General features: G+C 44.1%; 1 protein-coding gene across 2 annotated transcripts in view; it reads left to right on the forward strand.

Annotated features, from left to right (window-relative positions):
• The window catches only part of LOC140714251 (glutamine--fructose-6-phosphate aminotransferase [isomerizing] 1-like), a 108,742-nt gene that overhangs the window by 15,542 nt on the left and 68,368 nt on the right, over positions 1-24,832 (forward strand). For both annotated transcript variants that reach the window (XM_073025295.1, XM_073025296.1), the window contains exons 3-4: positions 17,176-17,283; positions 19,170-19,295. In XM_073025295.1, the coding sequence (XP_072881396.1) occupies positions 17,176-17,283; positions 19,170-19,295 (234 nt within the window). The remainder of the gene's footprint in view (positions 1-17,175; positions 17,284-19,169; positions 19,296-24,832) is intronic.

Below are 24,832 nucleotides of genomic sequence, written 5' to 3' on the forward strand. Positions count from 1 at the left end.
GAGCACCTGTGCTCAGTCAGCAAAGATGATCCTGAGCTCCTGCCAGTTTATTTCCGTGTCTCACTGTCACTCTGACCTGTCCATGTGTGATCTCCTGCAGTGTTAATTTGAGACTCCACACAGGTTTGAGGAGCAACACCTCCGGTTCTAAATCCTCTCCAGGGTGGCCTTAAATATTGTATCCCTTTAAGCCTTTCACACTAAGGTAATTCCTGTTAATGCTTTGGAAGTTGAAAGCCCTTGCCATCATTTTATCTTCTAAGCACACTGCAGCTTTCAGGACTTATACATTAAACTTCTCTATCTTTAGTTAACCTGCTCTTTCTGTCTGTATGTAACTGGCCTTTTCGGCCAGTCATCATTTTGGCTCAGTTTTCTTTTTCTAGTCGTATATACTGGCCTGCTGGACTTGTCTGCAGCCTTGGTATTAGCAACGTGTTATACAAACAAGAGACATGGGGTTACACGGTAGCATAGTGGTTAGCAGAACACTTTACAGCGGTTAGCACAAACGTTTTACAGGTTCATCTTCTGCAGCTCTCTGTAACGAGTTTGTACGTTCTTCCTATAACAACGTGGATTTCCTTCGGATGCTCCAGTTTCCCCTCTCATTCCACAGATGTGCGGGTTATTGGGTCAATTGGACACTTGGGTGTAATTGGGCAGTGTGGGCACGTTGGACTGGGATGACCTGTTACCGTGCTGTATCTCTAAATAAAACAAATAAATGAAAATAAATGTGTTTCAAACTGCTATATTAACTTGTTTGTTCTTGCCCTTATATAAATAATCCCTTTGTTCTTACAATCTCCACCTACCCACCGTAAGTGTTAATGAAAACTGTCTTTCTCTCTGTCCTGGTTCTAATGAAGGGCCTCTGACATGAAATATTGACTCTTTTTCTTTATCAACACATGTTCCTTGAACTGATGAGGGTTTCTAGCAATTTTTGTTTTTCAGATTTCTGTTGTGCAGTTTAAAAATTTTTTTGGGATATGAGTTGCCTTCTTGAAGTGTTGCATCCTAGTGGGGCACGAGCTCCCACGGTGCTGAGGGTGGGCTGTTCCTGGAATTAGACCCAGCGGTAGTCATGAAGGATCAAAGAGAGATTTCCAAATCAGGATGGTGTGTGAGTCGGAAGGAACTCCCATGCTCTCTTGCCCTCCATGGTGGTAGAGGGTATGGTTCTGTGTGCGGTCCAAGTGGCCTTGCTGAGTAACTGTAGTCTGCTTTGTAGATGATACACACTGCAGGCCACTGTGTATTGGTGATGGAGAAAAATGAATCAAGTCGGATGGTACTGGGTTGCTTGACAGTTGAAGGAGTTTCACTTTTCCGGGTATTCCATCACACTTTTTTTTTATATACTCTTGATTTGTGCTTCAAAGATGCTGAGAGACTTGTGGATGTCAACAGGTGAGTCACTTGTCACAGAATACACACAGTAGTCTCTGACCTCTTAGCTGTCCAGTTTGTGGTCAACAGTGATGTTCCCAGGATGTTGACAGGGGTGACTTGGCCGAGATGATGACGTTGAATGCAGAGGGTAGATGGTTTGACTCTTGCTGGAGATGGCCACTGCCTGGCACTTGTTACTTGTCAAAGTGTCACGTGTGCAAGTGCACGAATGCATAGCTGCAATGAAAAACACACTTGCAGCAGCATCACTGGCACATTGCATCTTAGCTTTTAGAGGAGGCAAGTAGGTGCTGACTTTATCTGTGATGGCCAGTAAGCATAATACATAACAACGTATAAACAATGTTCACTCAGTGGCCATTTAATTTGGTACCTCCTGCACCTAATAAAATGGACACTGGGTGTACGTTCATGGTCTTCTGCTACTGTTGGCCATCCACTTGAAGGTTCAATATGTAGTGTGTTCAGATATGCTCTTCTGCACACCAGTGTTGTAATGCTTGGTTATTTGAGTTGATTTATTTATTTAGAAGTGGTGGCATCACCATCACTGACTCCCCTACTATCAGTATCCTGGGGGTTACCATTGACAGGAAAACTGAACTGGTCTAGCCAGATAAATACCATGGCTCCCAGAGCAGGTCAAAGGCTAGGAATCCTGTGGCATGTAACTCACCTCCTGACTCCCCAAAGCCTGTCCACCATCTACAAGGCTCAGGTTAAGAGTGTAATGGAATACTCCCCACTCGCCTGGATGAGTGCAGCTCCATCAACACTCAAGAAGCTTGACAACGTCGAGTACAAGGCAGCCTACTTGATTGGTATCCGTTCTACAAGCATCCAATCCCTCCACTATCGACAAACAGTTGCAGCTGTGTGTACTATCTACAAGATGTACTGCAACAACCTGGTGGAGTGGGACAGCAGGCTTCTGTATCTCCTGTCTGAAGGTGGCTGCAAAAGGATGGTATGGCCCAGATGGTGGCCTATGCCTGAACGTTGAGTAGGCCCACCTGTAGGCAGTTGATTCACTGTATTAGCTGTTTAATTGTCTATATTCACAGTGTGTTTGGAATGTGAATCTTCAACCTGAGCTATTGTTGCGTGAGGTTGGTTATTTCTGTCATGTAGATTTTGCTGTTCAGGCCTGGATTGACAGCTGCATCCAGTTTAGCACCTCAGTATCTCTAGTTCGGCTCCCAGCATGCCCTCCTGCACTCCTTGTTGAACCCAGGTGATAGTCATGGGCAGAACAGGGTCCACGAGGTTTCGCAATGAGCTGGTGTACATTTCTGGAGACACAAGAGATTGTGGATGCTGGCATCTGGAGCAGAGCACAAAGTGCTAAAGGAACTCAGCAGGTCAGGCAGCATCCGTGGAGGGAAATGGACAGCTGATGTTTCAGGTCAAGGTCCCTCATCTGGACTGATTCAGATAGATCTCCATCTCCAGGTGAAGTGTCTCGACCCGAAACATTGACTGTCCATTTTCATTCATGGACGGTGCTTGACCTGCTGAGCTCCTCAGAGTTTTATACCATGTACGTTTCTGCTGATGACATCGGTACTTAGCACTTCATGGGTACCCAGCTTGAACTTTCAGACCTCTTGTATCCATCCCATTTTACATAGAGATGTCGTCAGTCTTTGTGGAGGCAAGGTCCTGTCTCTACACGATGTGGCCGGTTACTGCCGCCCTGGATAAATGTGTCTGTGACAGGAAGATTGCTGGCACAAGGTGAAGGATATTTCTCCCTCATTTTGATGCAAAAGACTGCGGATGCTGGAATGTGGAGCAACAGAGGAACTCAGTAGGTCAAGCAACATCTATGGTGTGAAATGTCAATAATCCCCCTCCAGAGATGCTGAGTTTCTCCAGTAGATTGATATTGCTTGTTTTGGTTCCTGCACCATCTGCCACAGACACAGTCTGGCTGCTGCATCCCTCAGGACTTGGCTAGTCTTCCCACCCACAGGACATTGTGTATTCTTGCAACTTCCAGTGCTTCTTTCAAGTGTTCGACATCAAAGGACCACTAATTCAGCAGTTTAGGAAGGGCAGTTGATGATAATCAGGAGGAGGATCTGCAGATTTACCTCATTTTGGATAGTTATAACAAACAAGTTACACAGCAGGGAAACAGGCTTTTAGGCCTAACTTAGAAATGCCAAGCTGATTTAGTTCCATCTGCCTGTGCTTGGCCCATATCCCTGTAAGCCTCTGCTATCCATATACTCGTCTAAGTTGTTTTAAAAGTATTTGTTCCCACCTTTACTATATCCTCTGGCAGTTTGTTCCATGCATGGACCACTCTGTGCATGTGTGTTTAAAAGCATTCCCCTCAAGTCCCCTATGTCCTCTTCCCTTAGACTCCTCTGCTCCGGAAATTGGTGGTGAGGTGGAGATACCAAAGGAGGTGTAAGTCACTTCTTTTCTCTGCTAGCTGTAGGTCACCTGCTTAGCCCCCGATCAGGGTCACGTGAAGCCATGGGAGCAGGTGGTGGATGGTCATGTGAGCAGCTGGTGAGTATCACAGATCCTGGTTATGCGACCACTGACGCCAGGCAGACAATCTCTGAAGTGTATTGATAATGGCTGGCATTACCTGTCTTGTAAAGATAACTGCTCAGAAGAGGGCAATGGCAAACTACTGTAGAAAACTTGCCAAGAACTATAATGGTCATAGACCATGATTGCCCATATCATGCGACATGGCATATACGGTAATGACGATGATGACCCTGTGACAATTTGCCTGTTATGTTCCCCTCAAGATCTTATAAAGCATGACAATGTTACCCCCTCAGCCTCTGCTCCAGGGAACACAGTCACAGCCTATCCAGTCTCTCCTTATAATTCAAGCTTTCCAGCCCCAGCAACATCATTGTGAATATTTTCTGCACCCTCTTCAGTTTAATCACACCTTTCCTATGAAATTGCAACCAGAGCTACACAATATTTTAATGCAGTCTCACCAACTCTTGTTCTCAGTGCCCAACTGATAAAAGTGTGCACGTCCTATTCCAGGGGTTTCCAACCTGGGGTCCATGGACCCCTTGTTTAATGGTATTGGTCCATGGCATAAATAAAGGTTGGGAACCCCTGCCCTCCGCTAAGTTTGCCACCTTGCCTACCCGGTGTCGCCGCTTTCAGGGCCTTTTGCATTTTGATCTGATTTATGGTCTTAAGTCCTCTGTCCTACTGGTGTTGAGGAAGTACAGAGATGTATCCCAGCAGTTTCTGAAAGGAGTCATGGTTGGCTTTCTGAATGAATTGGCTGTATCATTTATCGGGCTGATTCATCATAGCCAAAGGCAATTATTTGAATTTAAAAACAGCTTATTTCTTAAATTCCTATCCAGCAACTAACAGTAACTCATTTAATTTTCGTACAACGTAGGGAGAAAGATTTGCATTTCAGTAACTGTCCGTGATCTCCCAACATCCATAAACACCCTTGAGTCATTACAAATTATGGAAATGCTGCAGCAAGGTGACTGAACTAACTAAGACGCAACCTGCTGACTTCTGGCATCGAGCTCTTGCTGATATGGCAAACATTTATTGCACATTATTAACTGCTCTTGACAAGCTGGTTATTAGCTACTGTTTGAACTGTCACAGTGTATTTTGTAAAGGTGTTCTTGCAGAAGGAGTATCAAAATTCGGATGAAATGATGAAGGGCCAGTGATGGATCGCCATGTCAGGGGAGGAGGGTGTGCGGTTTGGAGGGGAGTTTGCAGCTAATGGTGCAAGTCATAGGCACAGAGCCATTTTTCTTCTTGATAGAGGTCCCATGTGTGGGAGACGCTGTCGGAGCAGCCTGGGTGTGCAATTGCTTGAAGTAGATGCACTTGAAGCAGGCATTTGTTGCCAATGGTGGAGGACAAATTCACTGCAGGGCTTGTGTGTGTCCAGGACATGAAGTGGGCAAGAAAAAAATCATGTGGACATTACCCACCCAGCAAACTGCCTTTTCCTTCTGGGAAATGCTATAGTGCTATTAAAACAAAACCTTCACACGCATCTTAAAAGTTTCTTACCCCAGGGAGATAGTCTGATCAACCTTTTTAATTAGCCCCCCCCATCTATTACCTCAATTACTGCACTGCAGTTTAAACACTTTAAACCACTGTTTATATTGCCAGTTACAGTGTATGTACATGCTGGTATTTGTGCACATTTTATTCTATATCTGTACTGACATATATATTTTATTTGTATAGTTGCTGAATGTTGTCACTTTCTGTTGCATTTAGAAGCAGCACACCACGGCAATTTCCGAATATATGTAAATGTATTTGGCATAAAGTTAATCCTCTTCTTTCGGGCCTCGCAGCTCTCTTTTCCAGGGTTCTGTTGTTTTAGCCATGACAGAAGGGGAGAGATTAAAGGAGGAGAGGTGGTGTTACTAGTGAAGGAAAATGTCATGGCAGTGTTCAGTCAGGACAGACTGGAGAGCTCACCTAGTGAGGCATTATGGGTGGAACTGAGTACGTAATGAGAAAGTTATGTCCACGTTAATGGACCATAAGACATAGGAGCAGAATTAGGCTATTTGCCCCATCGAATCTGCTCCGCCATTCAGTCATGGCTGATCCTTTTTTCATCTAGTGAGGCATTGATGCACCATCAATAACTCTGTGAGACGTGAGGCGAGATATCGGCTTTTATTGACTGGAAGAAAGAACAAGCAGCAATTGACCACCATGCTACATCCTGGAGACTGAGAGGCAGGGCTCAGGCCCCAATTGCCTTTATACCGGGGTCTGTGGGAGGAGCCATGGTCAGTGGGAGGAGCCACAGGAGCAGTCAGCGGTGGGGGGGGGGTGGGGGGGTGTGTCCAGGCAGGTATATGTAGTTCACCACAGGCATTATGGGTGGAATTGAGTAGTAAGAAAGGTATGCTCACATTAATGGAGCCATATTACAGACCACCCAACAGTCTGAGGGAATTAGAGGAATAAATTTGTAGAGAGATCGCAGACTGTTGCGAGACATATTTGATCCTTTACTAGGTGATTTTAACTTTCCACATATCAACTGTGACTCCCATACTGTAAAAGGACTAGATAGGGTAGTGTTTGTCAAATGTGTTCAGCAAAGTTTCCTCAATCAGTACATGGAAGTCCCATGAGAGGGTGCGATACTTGCTATGTTATTTTAGCACCTTTAGTAATAGGCTGATTCCACTGAGGTGCACCACTGAATGATCCTTTCTCCCTGTGGCTGTATGACTCTACACCTCCTCTTCCTTAAGTATATAGTTTCAATGCACATCTGTATTTTGCACTGTTACTTTTTAATGCACATTTTGTATTTTTTTCTTTCTCAGTGCTTACATTTTGTATTTTAAAGTGTTTCTGACTGAGCAACCTTGCAACAATAATTTCCTTCGGGATAAGTAAAGTTTTATCTCACTAGGGAATGAGACAGGGCAGGTGACAGAGGTTTGTGTAGGGGAACACTTTTCACCTAGTGATCACAATGCCATTAGTTTCAGAGTAAATATGCAAAAAGCTGCGTCTGGTCTGCAGGTGGAGATTCTAAATTGGAGAAAGGCCAGTTTTGATCGGGCAAGTGTGGATTGCGTTCGTTGTAAGCGGGAGGCCTTCCAAAGTGGAAATTTTGAGAGTACAAAGCGTATATGTGCCTGTAAGAATAAAAGGTAAAGATAACAGGTGTAGAGAACTTTGGTTTTCAAGAGATACAGAGTCTCTGGTTAAGAATAAAAGGGAGGTGCATTGCAGGCATAGGCAGCTAGGTGCTTATGGAGCGTAAGAAATGCAAGAGAACACCGAAGAAAGTGATCAAGAGAGCTAAAAAAAAGGCATGAGGTTGCCTTGGCTGAAAAGGTGTAGAAGTATCTTGAGGGATTCTAGAGATATGCTGACAATAAAAGGATTGTAAGGGACAAAAATGGTGCTCTGGAGCCAAAAGAAACGGGGGAGATCTTAAATGCATTTTTTGCATCTGCATTTACTTGGGAGACTGACACAGTCTGTAGGAGTGAGGTAAAATGGCATCTACTTCATGTACTCTATACAGATTACAGAGGAGGGGATGTTTGCTGTCTTGGGTGGATAAATCCTTGGCCTGACAAGGTGTCCCCTCGGACCCTGTGGAGGGCAAATGCAGAAATCGCCAGGGCTGTAGCATCCTTAGTGACAGGTGAGGTGCTGGAGGATTGGAGGATAGCCAATGCTGTTCCTCTTTTTAAGAAAGGCTTGGAAAAAATAAAGCAGGAAATTATAGGCCAACGATTTGGATGATAATGTGATTAAATGAACTAGCAAATTTGTGGATGACATCAAGATTGGGGGCCTAGTGGGCTGCGAGGAAGGCTATCATGGCTTGCAGAGGGATCTGGACCAGCTGCAAAAATGGGCTAAAAAATGGCGGATGGAATTTAATGTAGACAAGCATGAGGTGTTGCACTTCAGGAAGATCAACCAGGGCAGGTCTTACACAGTAAGTGGTAGGGCAACAAGTAGAACAAATGGAGCTGGGAATATAGGGCCATAATTCAACAAAAGTGGCTCACAGGTTAATAGGGTCGTGAAGAAAGCTTTTGGCACATTGGCCTACATAAATCAAATACAGAATACTGAATACAGAAGTTGGGATGTTATGCTGAAGTTATATAAGACTTTGGTGAGGCCTGATGTGGAGTATTCTGTGCAGTTTTAGTCACCTACCTACGGGAAAAATGTAAATAAGGTTGAAAAAATGCAAAGAAATTTTTCAAGGATGTTGCCGGGTCTGGATGACCAGCGTTACATGAAAAACCTGAATAGGTTATTGCTTGGAACATAGACGATTGAGAGGAGACTTGATAGAGGTATACAAAATTGAAGGGTATAGATAGGGTAAATGCAAGAAGGCTTTTCCCACTGAGTTTGGGTGGGTCTGCAACTGGAGATCATGGGTTAAAGGTGAAATGTGAAAAGTTTAAGGAGAACATGAGGAGAAAGGTCTTTGCTCAGAGGGTCGTGAGTGTGGAGTGAACTGCCAGTGCAAGTGGTGCATGCTGGCTTGATTTCAACGTTAAAGGGAAGTTTGGATAGATACATGGATGGTAGGGGTATGGAGAGCTATGGTCCTGATGCAGTTTGATGGGAGTGGGCTCTTTTGATGGCTGCATAGATGGGCCAAAGGGCCAGTCTCTGTGCTATATTTTTCTATGACTCCTCTTGCGGTAGCTGAGCAGGTGCCACAATGGGACAGACTCACGTGAATTAGATGCCAAGTTTCTTGGGAGTTCTTTATTCTTCAGACTTTTGCTTTGTAGACACTTTGAGGTGTCAGGAGTTGAATAATTCACTGCAGGATATCCACTTTTGGACCTGCTGTTGTAGCTACAATATTTATGGTGCTGGTCCTTATGAGTTTCTGGTCAGTGAGTCTTGGTGATGGAAATGCCATTATATATCAAGGGCAAGTGGTAGATATCTTTTAGTGGGGGAGGATCATTGTTCAGTAGTCCTGAGGTGTAGATCTTGCCAAAAGGGGGTGAAATGAAGGGTGATGGTCAAGACACATGGAATCACTAACATGTCAGTCCAGGTCTTGACTCAAATTCTGGAGTAGGACAAAGCCACAAGTCCAAGATGAAGGGTGCCGACCCATAACATTGACTGTCCACTTCCCTCCATGGATGCTGCCAGTTCATACAGCATCTTGTGTTTTGCTCAGCAAAGTAGCCAACATTGGTCTGAGGGTGAGGGGCTGCAGGGAATGGTGGTTAGGGGGAAGCGTTAAGGTTACTAGAAAATGTAACTCTTGGGTGCATGCTAAACGGGTCCCACACCACCAGGCTCAAGAACAGTTATTATCTCTGAACCAGCAGGCACTTAAACCAGAGAGTATTATTTCACTCACTCCAACAATGAACTGCCGTGATGAGACCAAACTCAGGTTGGAGGAGCAACACCTCATATACCGTCTGGGTAGTCTCCAGCCCCTTGGCATGAACATTGAGTTCTCCAACTTCCGGTAATTCCCTCCCTCTCCCTTCCCCCATCCCACTTTCACTCTGCCTCCTCTTCCAGCTGCCTATCACCTCTCTCATGATTCTGCCTTCTTCTACTACCCATAGTGCTTCCCCCTTAGATTCCTTCTTTTCCTCTCCTGTCTATCTCCTCCCTGCTTCCCCTCACCCACACCTTGATCTTTCCTCTGATTGGTTTTCCACCCTCCCCCCACCTTCTTTATAGGGCCCCTGCCCCCTCCTTCTTTAGTCCTGATGAAGGGTCTCGGCCCAAAACATTGACTGCTTCTTTCAACGGATGCTGCCCGACCTGCTGAGTTCATCCAGCTTGTTTGTATGTATGAACTAATTCCACAACCTACAGGCTCACTTTCAAGGTCTCTGCAACTCATGTTCTCCATATTTATTATTTATTTACAACTTACTGTCTTTTGCACATGTTTTTGTCCGCTCTTGTTATGTGCAGTTTTTCATTGATTCCATTACATTCCTTTGTATTTATGGTGAATGCCCACAAGAAAACAAATCTCAGGGTAGTTTATGGTGACATATATGTACTTTATGCTCCGAAACATTACATCCTTGATTACTTTGCTAAGGCACACCTACAGTTGTGGAACAGGTTCCCTCAGACAGAACTGGTTTTTGAATCAACAAAGTACTCTATCAAGAAATTATTAGCATACTTTCAGAGTAGATAAAGCAGTGCTGAAGTACTGTTATATCACTGTTGTTCTTTTAAGCATCTACCTTCATTGCATGGAACAGACAACACATGCAAAGTGCTGGAGTGACTCAGCAGGTCAGGCAGCATCTATGGAAATAAATAAACAGTTGGTATGTCTGGTTGAGATCCTTCATCAGGGCTGGAAAAAAACAGATTAAAAAGGTGGGGTGAGGGGAAGTTTTGTCGTGGTTTCTCGTGCCCCACAAATGACCAAGAGACACAGAAGATTCTTTAAGAAGGGTTAAACTTTAATTTGCAAATCAAAGCTGAGACAGTCATTGAGCTAGTCGCTGATTGCCCACCGATCCTCGGACACTGCATTTTTTATAGCAATCTCCTGGTCCAGTTGCATTAGCATATGTAATCGGTCTATAGTTGCGTATCACACGTACCACACGTACATCTTGCCACCATTGTTTCTACCAATTGACTTAATCATGTTCTAATCTACATCTCTTAGCTACCTCTCATTAACACACCATTGTCTTCTACATTTTTAGGATTTCGTGACTTAATCATGTTCTAATCTACATCTCTTAGCTACCTCTCATTAACACACCATTGTCTTCTACATTCTTAAGATTTCATTCTCCTACTAAATTGAGTACATGCATATCAAATAGCAAGTTTCAAAACTGACTTCATAGTTTTGGTTACACAGCAAAATTTATACTTTTATACTCCAATAGAAGTAGGCTAGCTAGAAGGTGATGGGTGAAGCCAGGTAGGTGGGAAAGGTAAAGGGTTGGAGAAGAAATCTAATAGCAGAGTAGAGTGGATCATGGGAGAAAGCAAATAAGGAGGGGCACCAGAGGGAAGTGATAGGCAGGCGAGGAGAAGAAGTAAGAGGCTGGAGTGGGAAATAGAAGAAGAGGCGAAGGGGGTGGGAAAAAGTATTTACTGGAAGGAGAAATCAATGTTCATGTCATCAGATTGGAGGCTACTCAGAGGGAATATGAGGTGTTGCTCCTCCACCCTGAGAGTGGCCTCATAGTGGCAGAAGAGGAGGCCGTGGACCAACATGTCGGAACGGGAATGAGGATAGGAGTTGAAATGGTTGGCCGTCATGAAATTCCACCTTTGGGCGTGGAGCTGCTGGACAAAGTGGTCTCCCCAGTTTATGTTGGGCCTCACCGTTGTAGAGGAGGCCACCTCGGGATCACCTGATACAGTAGCCAGCCTTCTGGTGCTCCCACCCACCTGGCCTCACCCATCACCTTCTAGCTTGTCCTCCTTCCCTCCTCACCCACCTTTTTATTCTGGCATCTTCCCCTTCCTTTCCAGTCCTGTTGATTTGTCTCAGCCTGAAACATCAACTGTTTATTCATTTTCAAAGCCTGACCTGCTGAGTTCCTCCAGCATTTTGTGTGTGCTGTTTTGGATTTCCAGCATTGGTATTTACAGGTTTTTCTGTTTTTATTTTAGATTTCCAGCATCTGCAGTTATTTGTTCCACAGTGATGTCATTCCTTTGTATTGAAATCACATCTAGGTCTGCAGAGCGACCCTCTACAGAAACAGCCCAGACAAATTTGGCAAATTTTATAGATAGATAGATAGATAGATACTTTATTCATCCCCATGGGGAAATTCAACTTTTTTTCCAATGTCCCATACACTTGTTGTAGCAAAACTAATTACATACAATACTTAACTCAGTAAAAAATATGATATGCATCTAAATCACTATCTCAAAAAGCATTAATAATAGCTTTTAAAAAGTTCTTAAGTCCTGGCGGTTGAATTGTAAAGCCTAATGGCATTGGGGAGTATTGACCTCTTCATCCTGTCTGAGGAGCATTGCATCGATAGTAACCTGTCGCTGAAACTGCTTCTCTGTCTCTGGATGGTGCTATGTAGAGGATGTTCAGAGTTTTCCATAATTGACCGTAGCCTACTCAGCGCCCTTCGCTCAGCTACCGATGTTAAACTCTTCAGCACTTTGCCCACGACAGAGCCCGCCTTCCTTACCAGCTTATTAAGACGTGAGGCGTCCCTCTTCTTAATGCTTCCTCCCCAACACGCCACCACAAAGAAGAGGGTGCTCTCCACAACTGACCTATAGAACATCTTCAGCATCTCACTACAGACATTGAATGACGCCAACCTTCTAAGGAAGTATAGTCGACTCTGTGCCTTCCTGCACAAGGCATCTGTGTTGGCAGTCCAGTCTAGCTTCTCGTCTAACTGTACTCCCAGATACTTGTAGGTCTTAACCTGCTCCACACATTCTCCATTAATGATCACTGGCTCCATATGAGGCCTAGATCTCCTAAAGTCCACCACCATCTCCTTGGTCTTGGTGATATTGAGACGCAGGTAGTTTGAGTTGCACCATATCACAAAGTCCTGTATCAGTTTCCTATACTCCTCCTCCTGTCCATTCCTGACACACCCCACTATGGCCGTGTCATCAGCGAACTTCTGCACATGGCAGGACTCCGAGTTATATTGGAAGTCTGATGTGTACAGGGTGAACAGGACCGGAGAGAGTACGGTTCCCTGCGGCGCTCCTGTGCTGCTGACCACCGTGTCAGACCTACAGTCTCACAACCGCACATACTGAGGTCTATCTGTCAAGTAGTCCACTGACTAATTAGAGTGAACTGCAAATGATTGCTCTCACACTTCACTGATGAACAGGGGCGGCACAAAGTGCTTTACTGTACAGGCGAACCCAGCTCAATTCCCACCGATGCCTGTAAAGCGTTTGTATGTTCTCCCTGTGATATGTATATTTCCTCTGGATGCTGTGGTTTCTCCCCACAATCCAAAGATGTAGGTTCCCCTCAGGTCCCTTTTAAATCTTACCCTCTCACTTTAAATCTACTATCCGTACTCCAATTTTAGACTCCTCTATCCTGGGAAAAAGACCGTGACCACCCACCTTATCTACATCCCCCCATGATTCTAAAGATTCGAAGTTTTATATACCTCTGTAAGATCACCACACAGTTTCCTGAGCTCCAGAGAAAAATAGTCCCCACCTCTACTTATAACCCAAGCCCTCCAGTCCCAATAACATCTTTATGAATCTTTTCTGCCCCCTTGCCAGCTTAATGACATTTTTTCGTTAGTTGGGTGACCAGAACTACATAAAATACTCCAAGTATGATCTGACCAACAGCTTGTACAGTTGCAACCTGACATCCGAGCTCTTCGACCCAGTGGCCTGGGCAATGAAAGCAAGCATGCCAAGTGCCGTCTTTGCTAACCTCTCTACTTGTGTCACCACTTTCAGGGAACAATGTGCAGTAGCCCTTGGTATCTCTGATTTACAGCACTGTTCAGGACCCTAGCATGTACTTTGTACGTCCTACCCTGGTTTAATTTAGCAAAATATAACACCTCACACTTGACCACATTAAATTCCATCTGCCATTCCTTGCCCACTTCCCCAGTTACCAGTTGTAATCTTAGATAACTTTCTTCACTGTCTACTACATGCTGAATTTTGCTGTTGTCTACAAACTTACTAAGTACACTGACAACATTGTCATCCAAATTCATGCAGATTTATTTAGCAATATAACACGGAGTAGGCCCTTCCGGTCCTTCAAGCCCCGCCCCGATTAACCCTAACCCAATTGCAGGGCAATTTACAATGATCAATTATATACCAGGTACGTCTTTGGACTGTGGGAGGAAACCAGAGCACCCGGGGGAAACCCGTATAGAGACTCCCCAAAGAACAGCGCCGGAATTGAACTTCAAATTTTGGGATGCTCCGAGTTGTACTAGCATCATGCTAACCCGCTACGCTACCGTTATATGCTGTTTTCCTTATGATGGTCTTTATTTTAATGCTTTGGCTGGACAAGCTGACTAAACCCAAAAGTGGTGAAGGGCTTTGCATGGACAAAGCAACTAAGTTCGCAGTTCCTGAACTTATTTACCATTACTCTTTCCCAATGGGTGAGAATTGGCAATTAGCTGAGGGTTAGTAACAAGAGTTCAGTGACAGGGGAAGTGAGTGAATGGGTGGTGATGGTGTCAGCTGAAAAAAGGGTGGGGGTATATGTGAGTGAATCACACAAGGTGCCATGTAGAATTCACAGGAATTGGAATTAAACCTGAAGTTCTCAGAAAGGGTGGGAAGTTGAGAATTCTTGCTGGGACTGAAATATAAGATTGGACTAGCTGGTTATCTGATGTGATTAGTTTGTGTCCGGTTCCGTGAGCTGGCACCATACTTCATTGGAGTGGTGCGTATCCCAGACGGCAGCGAGGACGTAGAATAATGAACCAAAGGTGACGAGTAGCTGGAAGCACTCACTGCAGCACACTACACTGGAAGAAGAGCGAGAGAAACATCGCAATGGTTCCATTTATTATCAGAGAATGTATATGGTATAAAGCCTGAAATTCTTCCTCTCTGTAGACATCCTCAAAACAGGAAAACTCCAAAGAATGAATGACAGAAAACTATGTAAGAACCCTAAAGCCCCTTGCCCCTCTCCCACGTGCTAACAACATCAACCCTCCACACTCCTCCCTCCCCCCACATTCCAGTGGAACGCATCCCACCATGCAAGCAACAGCAAAGCCCCATAGGAGAACACGGTGTACATTCCTTCAAAAACCACTGTTCATCCCAACAGTTTGACATCCTAAAGGCTTTCTTTCTCACTAACAAGGGAGAGAGAGAGAGACATCACTCCTTCCACGGCGAGAGGTCCGCGCAAGGCCATGTCCCAAAGGCGCCCATCTTCCAGGCCGCTCCTGAAGATATTGAAAACGCGCTCGCTCAGCGAGTTCCAGGAAGGGGAACACACCGCAGTTTGATTGCAGCTGTAGATCATGAACTCCAACAGGACCCCAGCTGCCTTGAAAAGGGAAGAAGAGGCATTAGAAAGAAGATGAATTTAAACTGCTCCGCTGATGAGCTGGGGGAAGTTGCCCCCTGGTGCCATCTTTAGCTCCGTCCCCTGGAAGGAGGGAAGGGAAGCAGTAAAAAGACACTGTCTGACACCATAAGACAACCGCTGGAGATGCTAGTGTTGCGTCTCCAGCAGTTGTTTACTGGCGTCATACATATGGAAAATCTTGGTGGCAGGATAAGGGAAGGGTAGGGAACAATGTGACTGGCATTTCATTGGAGGAACAGGTCTAAAGACATTAAGTGACCAGGCCCATGTGGATCAGGAATGCTGAAGACTGGAGAAAGGGTCTAGTCCTTGGTGAGGACTTCTCACCAACTAAATAGGAGCCGAGACAAAGGTGGCTAATGAGGAATGCAGCCCAGGAATTGATTCAGGTACAGACATAAGGGATGAAGTTAAAGTTCCACAGAGGGCTGATTGTCCAGGATCAAGGAGGGAATGATCAAAAAGAAATAGGCAAGGGGTAAATCTCACGGGAGAATTGGGGTCAGTAGAAAGGTCTGAAAAAAGTGCTTGCATTCAATGGTTATTTGAAGCTTACAAACTTTGGAGCCTGAAGAGAATGGAAAATGTCTTTTGTTGGGGCATTGAATGGAGTGAAGGGTGAGATAGTGAGTCAGAGCTGATGGATAAAGGCTATGATGAGAGCAATGATTAGAGAAATAATGAATAATCTAGACATGCCAGTGAATGTGATGGAGGGTAAGTGTGATGGGTGGAAATTTAGTTGGAAACTGTGTGGAATAAGTCAGAACTGTGACTCTTGCCTAAAAAAAAATGAAGCAAGTTTCTGGGAAACGTCAAAAATAAGGGCTGGTTTGATTCCCCTAATTTACCTTCTTTAATGACCTGGAGTGCCTAGTCTGACTCTGACTACTGGCTTGAAATAGAGTTAGTGTAGCACAGATCTGATTACTGAGGTGTTCTCTCTCCCCTCCCCCCCCCCCCGCCAGACCTTGTGCTGTAAGAGGAGGATCTGGTTTTCATCTGCTCCTCTCCCTCACCTCCAGAGATGAGTAGCGCAGAGTACAGAAAAACACCTGCTCTGAATCACAGCTGCCCGGCTGATCGTTGCTGGTGAAAGTTGATCAAATGCACTGTGAAAGAAGATTTCCTTATAAAATACTGTTATTCTATTCCAAACCCCGAAGGAAAATGTCTTAAATTACGCATTCAGCCTTGACATATGTTCTGTGCATTCCAGAAGAATGAGCATCCTGTCTAGACTGACGCATCAGTTTCGGGCTCAGGGCTTGCTGTACATTCACTCTGAGCAATTGCTCAGACCCCCAAATAAACTACCCGCAAGTGACCACTGTACAGGCTTATTCAAAGAGTGAAGGTGTTTCTTCTATGGCCTGGCCACCATTTCTCCCTCATCCATCATCATAGACTTTGTTGGACCTCACTTGGAGATATATTGGCTGCCAAGTGTCCTGGTGGTATCTCCCATGAGGAATACTCAGTTCTTTATAAAGCACTCTGTGGCCAGGAAATGACACATGAATATGACTGCCAATCTGCATCTTTTCATGCAGTGCAAAATATCTTAGGCTGTTAGATTTTCCCAGAGCTGAGATGAATAATTTTATTGTTACATTCATTGGGGGTGTACATGCACATTTCTGAGCACAGCTGTTGCTCTTGGGGAAAATATGTTTGGTTCCCTCACTCTCTGGTAAGTGCACCGCCCTGTCATAAGCTCAAGCATGTGGTTTGAACTCTGACCTGTGTTGAATTGATACAAGAGCATTTGTGGAGGCTCTTGGAGCTCGGGGTGAAGTTGCCCTTTGCTGATTACTGGAATGTGGATGCGTGTGGGCACTCAGTAAATGGAGACTAGAGGCATGAAGGCAGGAAGGGTCCACTTTCAACCCATGCCTTTACTTCAATGTGCTTAATCCCACTCATTACAGCTTCTCCTCTCTCAATTCCCTCCCTCACCTTATTGCCCTGTTCTTTGTATCTTCCTTTTATTCCTAACATCTGGACATTTCCCACTTTCCAACTCCGATTCCCATTTGTCAATCAATCTGTTTGACTCTAAAACATCCCAAGAAGGGATGGCCGGAGGTGGACCATATTAGATGACGTTAATTTTTTGACTTGTTATGCTAAATGGGGATACTGTTGACTATAAATTACTCTCTTCCAAGGTATTGGAATCAATGGAGGAAATAACAAGGATTGTGAAGGCGAAGGGAAGCATATCTGTATCATTAAAACAGATGGCAAAATAAAGTCACTGGAAGAGGAAATAAACAGTAAGTACAAGTTGTTAGATACTTATTGCAATGTGGGAAGGCTTTTTAAAAACAGCATTACATTTTTGAGATTACATCATATAAATTTGCTTTTATAAGATTTAATATGATGGAATGATGTAGAGTTTGCCACACCAAATCTGACTGTTCAGTCAGCTATTTTATGCCAGTATTTATGCTCCACCGAAGGTTCCCTCTGTTTCTCCTGGAAGTTAATTTTATTGCTTTTAATCCATTGCTTCCTAACTATTTTGACATTTTATACTTAAAAGAAAACTGAGATCAAAGCAGTTCTTGGGAATTTTCTGTGAAAGTGAAAACCTGCTTTCAATTATGGCAGCCCAGGTCCTGCAAATGAAGTGTGGGAACCTTTCAAGCAAAGCCACAAAAACTGCAAGCAAAATTTTTTGTTTCCTTCTGGCCTTCTGCAATTTACCACCATCAGCTGATCTTTGAAAAGTTCGTGGCTTCCGAGAGTTTTAACTTCACCAGTTAAAGGCCTTCCATCCTCTTCCAGTTGAAAGTTAGAGACAGGTGTAGAGTACAATTGTGGACGCTGGTACTTGGAGCTGGCAGCTTTGACATCAATGACCTATCAACGTTGGAATGCAGTGTTTAGGATTTCACACATCTGTAATAAGACAAGAAATATTACATGTGGACAAGAATAACAGAGCTCTTCAATTTTTCAAAGTAGCACTCTCTTAGCATGGAGGTGGGTAACTGTTGCCTCTGAGAGTCATTTGGGGAAGTGAGCACAGAACTCCAGGTTAAGATGTGCCCTTACTACCTTATATACAGCCCATACATACAGTTAAATATTTGGGAGATTGGTGGGATGGGTTTGCCAGCTGCTGGGGGGCAGTGGACACCTTTAGCTGTGTGTGGGAGCATGTTTCCTGATTTCTGAACTGTCTGGGTTACCAAAATAGTAATCATTTGTAGCTTCACTGGGATCCTGTGTGATTATAGTAGGACTAAGCATTTCCATTTTCTTCCCTAATTGCCAGCTCCACTTGCCTGAAAGTTTTCTATGACTTGTGTACCTCCATGTCCCTTTGAATATCAACATTTCCTAGTCTCACCACTTTGAAGTTAATAACCTCATACTCAGCATTCTGGGAATAGCTTCTTCCCCTCCAGCACCAGATTTCTGAACGGTCCATGAACCTGTCAACACAACCTCATTTCCATTGTGCACTTTATTTGTTCATTTTAACTTTTTACGTCTTGCACTATACTCCTGCCACAAAACAACAAATTTCACAACGTATGTCAGTGGTAATTAATCAGATTCAGACTCACTGCCATGTTCTACTCCACCTGCTATGCTATTATACACTTGGTTTGATAGTTAGTTTCCTCTAGAAGCAGCTTCACATTCTCATTACCACTCAGGTTCCCACTTAGTTTCATGTTGGAAGCCAATTTGGAAATGTTCCATTTGGAATCCTTGGACAAATTATTGATACCCAGCTTTGAGATTACCCACTAGTTACTACATACCAACTCATGAAGAACCCATTTATTCCTCTTTTCCATCTGTTAACCAGCTTCAAATCATGTTAATGTATAACTGTAAATTCCATGGGCATTATAATTGTCCATCAAAAGTTCTATGTGGGACCATTTGAAAATATAAATACCCCACGATTCCCCCTCATTTACTCTGTTAAGTATCTTCTTGAGGGTCTGCGTAAGGTCCTGTAGAAATGAAAGTCATTTTATATATGCATCTTAGGTGATGGTGACTATTTCTGAAAGGAATTCCAAGGTTAAAGCACTTTGTTTGTATAAATATTTTCATCCGTAAGACAATGGGTGTAATTGGGTTGGCAAGTTTTGTCACACTATTGTATCTTAAATATATTCTCATTTTCTTCTAGAACAAGAAGATATTGACTTTGATGTTGAATACAAAACACATTTTGCTATTGCTCATATTCGCTGGGCGACACATGGTGTTCCTAGTTCTGTAAATGCTCATCCACAGAGGTCAGATAAAGACAGTGGTAAGTGTTCTGCAACGCAATCGTACATATAAATAATGTTACTGCCCCCTGCTGTGTTTTGTGTCTGTGAACTTTGCCGCAATCCGCCCCACTAATACGATGAGCCAAATACTGAGGCTTTGGACTTAGGATTAGGATCCAGGGACTCAGTTTGGTTCGGAGTACTGTTGCATTTGCTTACATCTGTTGTTTGCATGATTTGTGTTTTTTATTCTCTTTCTCTGTGCATTGGGAGCTGGTCTTTTTGTTTAATTGGGTTCTTTCAGGGTTATTGCTTTGCAGCTGCCTGTAAGTAGAATAATCTCAAGGTTATATAATTTATGCAACACACACAAATTGCTGGTGGAACGCAGCAGGCCAGGCAGCATCTGTAGGAAGAAGCACTGTCGACGTTTCAGGCTGATTATATAATTGATACATTCTTTGATAATCAATGTACTTTGAATATAGTATCTTGAGATTCATTTGCTTGCCAGCACTTACAGAAGAAATAGAATAGAGTTCATGAAAAACTGTACATGATCTGACGAAGACCGACAAACAGCAATGTACTAATGAAGCCAAACTGCGCGCAAATAGAAAATAAGACTGAGAGCATGGATTGTAAAAACTCCTTGAAAGTGAGTCTGCAGGTTGTAAAGTTGGTATTGGTGATTAAAGTTATCCACACCATCAAGAACCTGATGGTTGTAGAGTAATAACTGTTCCTGAACTGGAACATTGAATAGTTCAATATTTAATGTCTTTGCTGTATTATAATGCAGTGTTCTTTAAATCTCTACCACCCACTATATTGCAGGCGTTTAGGGCAGCAATGAAGGTCCTCTGTCTGGCAGTGTTCAGGACTTCCTTCTTTGTGTCAGTAGCTCAGTTTTCACTACTATCAGTCATGCAAGTCTGGCAGGAGACTCGGATGTAGAAGGATTCTTCATTGCTGTTTCTGTAAGTTTTGTTTTACCAATCAGGGTTGTTAACCCTGAGCTGAACCCCTGACCTGGACGACCGGTGGACCACTCTTGGTCTGGCCTCTACCCTTTGACCTGTTTGGCATGGGTGACCCTGCCAAGAGCCAAAGCACAAGGCCCCGACTCCAGACATTGGGTCATTGAAGCCTCCAAACCATGACAAAGTTGTGCTCCTCTAGGAGGGTTCTTTCATATGTTAAATATTTACATTAAAAAGATCTTTAAGTGCCTTGATACCTCATGGCCAGTGTCGTTCTATTGTCTCTGATGTATTGTACCTTTGAAAGGAAGGTTGATCGTTCTTGCAACACTGTTATTGACCATAGGGACTGATTACAGCATACAGTGTAGTGAAAGGACATCTCTCCAGGCTTCTGAATTAACCTTAGAGATAGTGGCAGAAGGCGTGCAACTGTCTTTGAGATGGGGAAGGGTAGGTTTGTGCTGGAGACCATCTTTGGTAACGGTTGCTAGAGGGAGAGTTTGCCCTGGAACACATAAGACCATAGGACAGTAATACATAGGAGCAGAACTGGGCCATTCGGCCCATCAAATCTGCTCCTCATGGTTGATTTATTATCCCTCTCAACCCGATTCTCCAGTCTTCTCCCCTTAACTTTTGATGCCCTTACTAGTCAAGAGCCTACCAACTTCAGCTCTAAATATACCTAATGACTTGGCCTCCACAGTCATCTGTGGCATTAAATTCCTCAGGTTTGCCACCTTCTGGCTAAAAAAATTCCTCCTCATCTCAGTTCTAAAGGGACGTCCTTGTATTCTGAGGCTTGGGAATACACTGTACAGGCAGTGTGTAGTTTATGGACTATGCTTAGGAGGGGTTGATGGAGAAAGAATATGCCTTTGAGACCATCCTTGGGGGCAGATGCTAGTTAAGTTGAAAGTTTGCACATCCTGGAGAATGTCCTTGGGAATATGTGATGGAGCAGAAGGGAAATGAAATTTGCACCCTGGAGACTATCCTGGGATGGTAGTGAGGGATGCTCTGTATATCCTAGAGAGCGACATTGGAGATGGGGAAGGAGATATATAGCATGGGGGCCATCTTTAGAAATGAGTGATAGAGGGAAATTCATCTGGAGCAAGGGTTCCCAGCCTTTTTTATGCCATGGACCCCTACCATGGACTGCAGTTTGGGAACCCCTGACCTAGACACAATTGGGGAATCCAAGGTGTTCGCTCCTGAAACAATGTTTGAAGGGTTTCCTTGTGCCCTTGGCTATTTGAGCTGGAGTCGTCCTCTAGATACAACACTCAACAAATGGGCTTGCTCCATCAGCCAGAGCCAGGGATGAGATGCATCTTAGAAATCAATTTTTTTTTTGTAGCTTGGGATTGTTCCATCTTTGCTCTTTGAACAGCCATTGCTGGGATTATGTTGTTCTTATTTTAGAAAAATAGAAAGTGAGCTTGCTTACAATCCACTAAACTCTTGACTTGATGTGACAAATGTGGTCTGGCAGCCAGCTCAGTGTCAGGTATGATTAAGAAGAGCCATATCCTCCAACAAGAGCCACAGCAGCAAAAACGTGCCTCTGTGTAACACCTGCAGTGTCATAATGTGCACCAGGGTGCAGCATAGAACCTGATTGTAGACTCTGATACGGAGTCACCTAAGGAGTCATTAGATGGGTGACTAAAGGCTTGGGAAAAGGTGTAGATTTTAAAGATGGTCTTAAAGGAGGAAAGTTCCCAGAGAATGAAGGAGTTAACGTATGAGGAGTGTTTGATGGCTCTGGGCCTGTACTCACTGGAGTTTAGAAGAATGGGGGGGAGAGGGATTTCATTGAAGCCTATTGAATATTGAAAAGCCTAGATAGAGTGGACGCGCAGAAGATGTTTCTAATAGTAGGATAATCTAAAACCAGAGGGCAAAGCCTCAGTATAGTGGATATCCCTTTAGAACAGAGATGAGGAGGAATTTCTTTAGCCGTACAGTGGTGAATCTGCGGACATTATTGTGCAGACACTGTGAAGGCCAAGTGATTGGGCATATTTAAAGCGGAAGTTGGTTCTTGATTGGTAGGCATGTCAAAGTTTATGTGTGGAAGGCAGAAGAGTGGGGTTAAAATAAATCAGCTATGATTGAATGGGAGATGGATGGCAGAGTTTACAGAGGGAGCAGCATGGCAGGGATGGGGGGAGAGGAGAGTTCAACCAGCAGAACCTTAGTTCAGTCTGGAAGTCACAGAATTGCGATGGTTTCAGTCGCAGACAGGCTGTGGCAGATGGGTGCAATGTTTCTGAGGTGAAAGCAGGAGATCCTTGTAATGAAGGTGGAGCCGGTTTGTGATGCATATTCCAAAGCTGCCTCCCACTCAGTCTAGGGGATTCACAGAGATGGATGTAGAGAAAGGTCACCTTGTCAAGTATTTAATGTTCTTGTAGCCAGGAATGGGGTTATACCCCACCGAACCTGAGCTGGGAGTGTGGGAAGCTGCCAAAGAGGGAGACTACCTCTTTGCTAGAATAAATATCTTTTCAACTTGATGTGAAGGGGAGGTAATTGATTAGGGATGCTACATTTAAAAATCATCTAGGAGCAGGAATTTACTATAATGAAAAATAAAATATGGAAAATACCCTGGAGGTAAGGCAGTACCCATGGAGAGAGAGTTGTTTTGGGTTGATAACGCTTCATCAGATTGATTTTGTATACTGTACAGACCTTCCCTACCTGTCCAGCATTTGCTTGATTGGTCTAGAGAGTTCTGTGATGCCCACATTTGGTTTCCTGGGTCCATTTCCCTCATCTGGCATCACGTGCAGTAACTAGGCCCCATTAGCCAATGTCTGCATGACAGCTGGGACCCAGAGGAGCCCTGAAGGCTGGAGACACAGCTAACCCATTGCATGGCTGGGACTGACGCTGAGCCATGGAGAGAGCAAAGCCTGCATCGATGTTAATCAGCTTGCAAAAATATACGGAGACACAAGGGACGGCGGGGGCTGGAATCTAGAGCAACACACAATCACTTTATTTTCTCCAGTGGGTCGAGAAGCATCTCTGCAGGGAGGGGGGAGGGGATGGGGACAGAACAGGTCCTGGTGTGGCATTTTAATCCAAACCTTCAATAGTTATTTCCCACCCTGCCGTCACAGACCTGTGTGTGTGTGTGTGTGTGTGTGTGTGTGTGTGTGTGTGTGTGTGTGTGTGTGTGTGTGTGTGTGTGTGTGTGTGTGTGTGTGTGTGTGTGTGTGTGTGTGTGTGTGTGTGTGTGTGTGTGTGTGTGTGTGTATCAGTATCAATGTTTGGTAAAGTGAACAGACAGATTTGTTGGAGTGATGCTGGACTAACTGACGAGGACCAGGTTTCAAGTGAGAATTATTTTATAGTTGTACAGTATGTAATCAGGCCAGGTGGCCCACTGAGTCTATCCCGCACATCACCTCCCATTTACACTAATCCCATTGTATCCCTGCTAATCCTATTTTATTTCTCTCCATATTCCCACTAACTGCACCCCTTTACATTGCCCACCCCTACAGAAAAAGGGTAACTTAGAGCAGCCAACTACCTGCCCACATGTGAGGTTTTGGAACATGGGTGGCAACTGGAATATCTGGACGAATACTCATGGACACGTGGAAAACATGCAAACTCCACACAGACAGCACCAGTAACCTCTTGTGTAATGAAGATTGTTGTGGGGTCAACTAATATGTTTAAGGTGGTTAAAAGAGAATACGAAGTAGGAAATCTGGAACATGGGGTTGAACCTTAAAATGAGGGCAAAGCTTCTTGATATTGTTTTTGAAGAACACTAATTTACACAAAGAAATCTGGAACTCTTACCCCAAAAGAAGCTGAAACTGGAAGCCAGGCGTCAAATTGAGACAGGATATTGGTTTACAGAATCGGTGTACATTTTGTCTGCTCAGTCACATTGCAAAAGCCTGCCCCCTGCTGGTGAGCCCCAGTGCCCGTGCTTTGTACAGATGGCTGCAGATTACTGCCAGCCAGCAAAGAGCAGTTTGTCAAAAACAAGTCACCTTCACAGTTGCATCAGCAGTTTGATATTTGTGCTTGCAAACCACCTTAAGACAGGGAGCAGGATCAAAAGCCACTTAGAGACAGTGTGGTGAGGCTACAGAGGCCCAGCCTCAGGTGGAGGTTGAAGTGCCATCAATCCAGTTAGAGACATGCATATGATGAAGGGTCTCAGACGGAAACGTCGACATCGCTTCTCCCTATTGATGCTGCCTGGCCTGCTGCGTTCCACCAGCATTTTGTGTGTGTTGTTTGAATTTCCAGCATCTGCAGATTTCCTCGTGTTTGCGCTGAGAGATATGCACATGCTTCTTTTCTGCTTGCTGTCACCTGCATTAATATTTGTTTGCAGTTTACCTTCACTGCCACTGTTCAAACATTATCCCTGCAAATAGAACTGTGCTTGTTTAAAAATAAGGTGACTGGAGTGCCTAGCAGGAGCACAGTAAATATGTTGTTTTAAATATTTATGACATATGTATTATGTTATTGATGGCTGTGTTAAATTTGGTCAATGAAGACCTCTTCTGCTGGAGAAGGAAACTCTGATTTTTTATAAACTT

Source organism: Hemitrygon akajei, chromosome 21 (assembly GCF_048418815.1).
Source record: "Hemitrygon akajei chromosome 21, sHemAka1.3, whole genome shotgun sequence".
Taxonomy (NCBI): Eukaryota; Metazoa; Chordata; class Chondrichthyes; order Myliobatiformes; family Dasyatidae; genus Hemitrygon; species Hemitrygon akajei.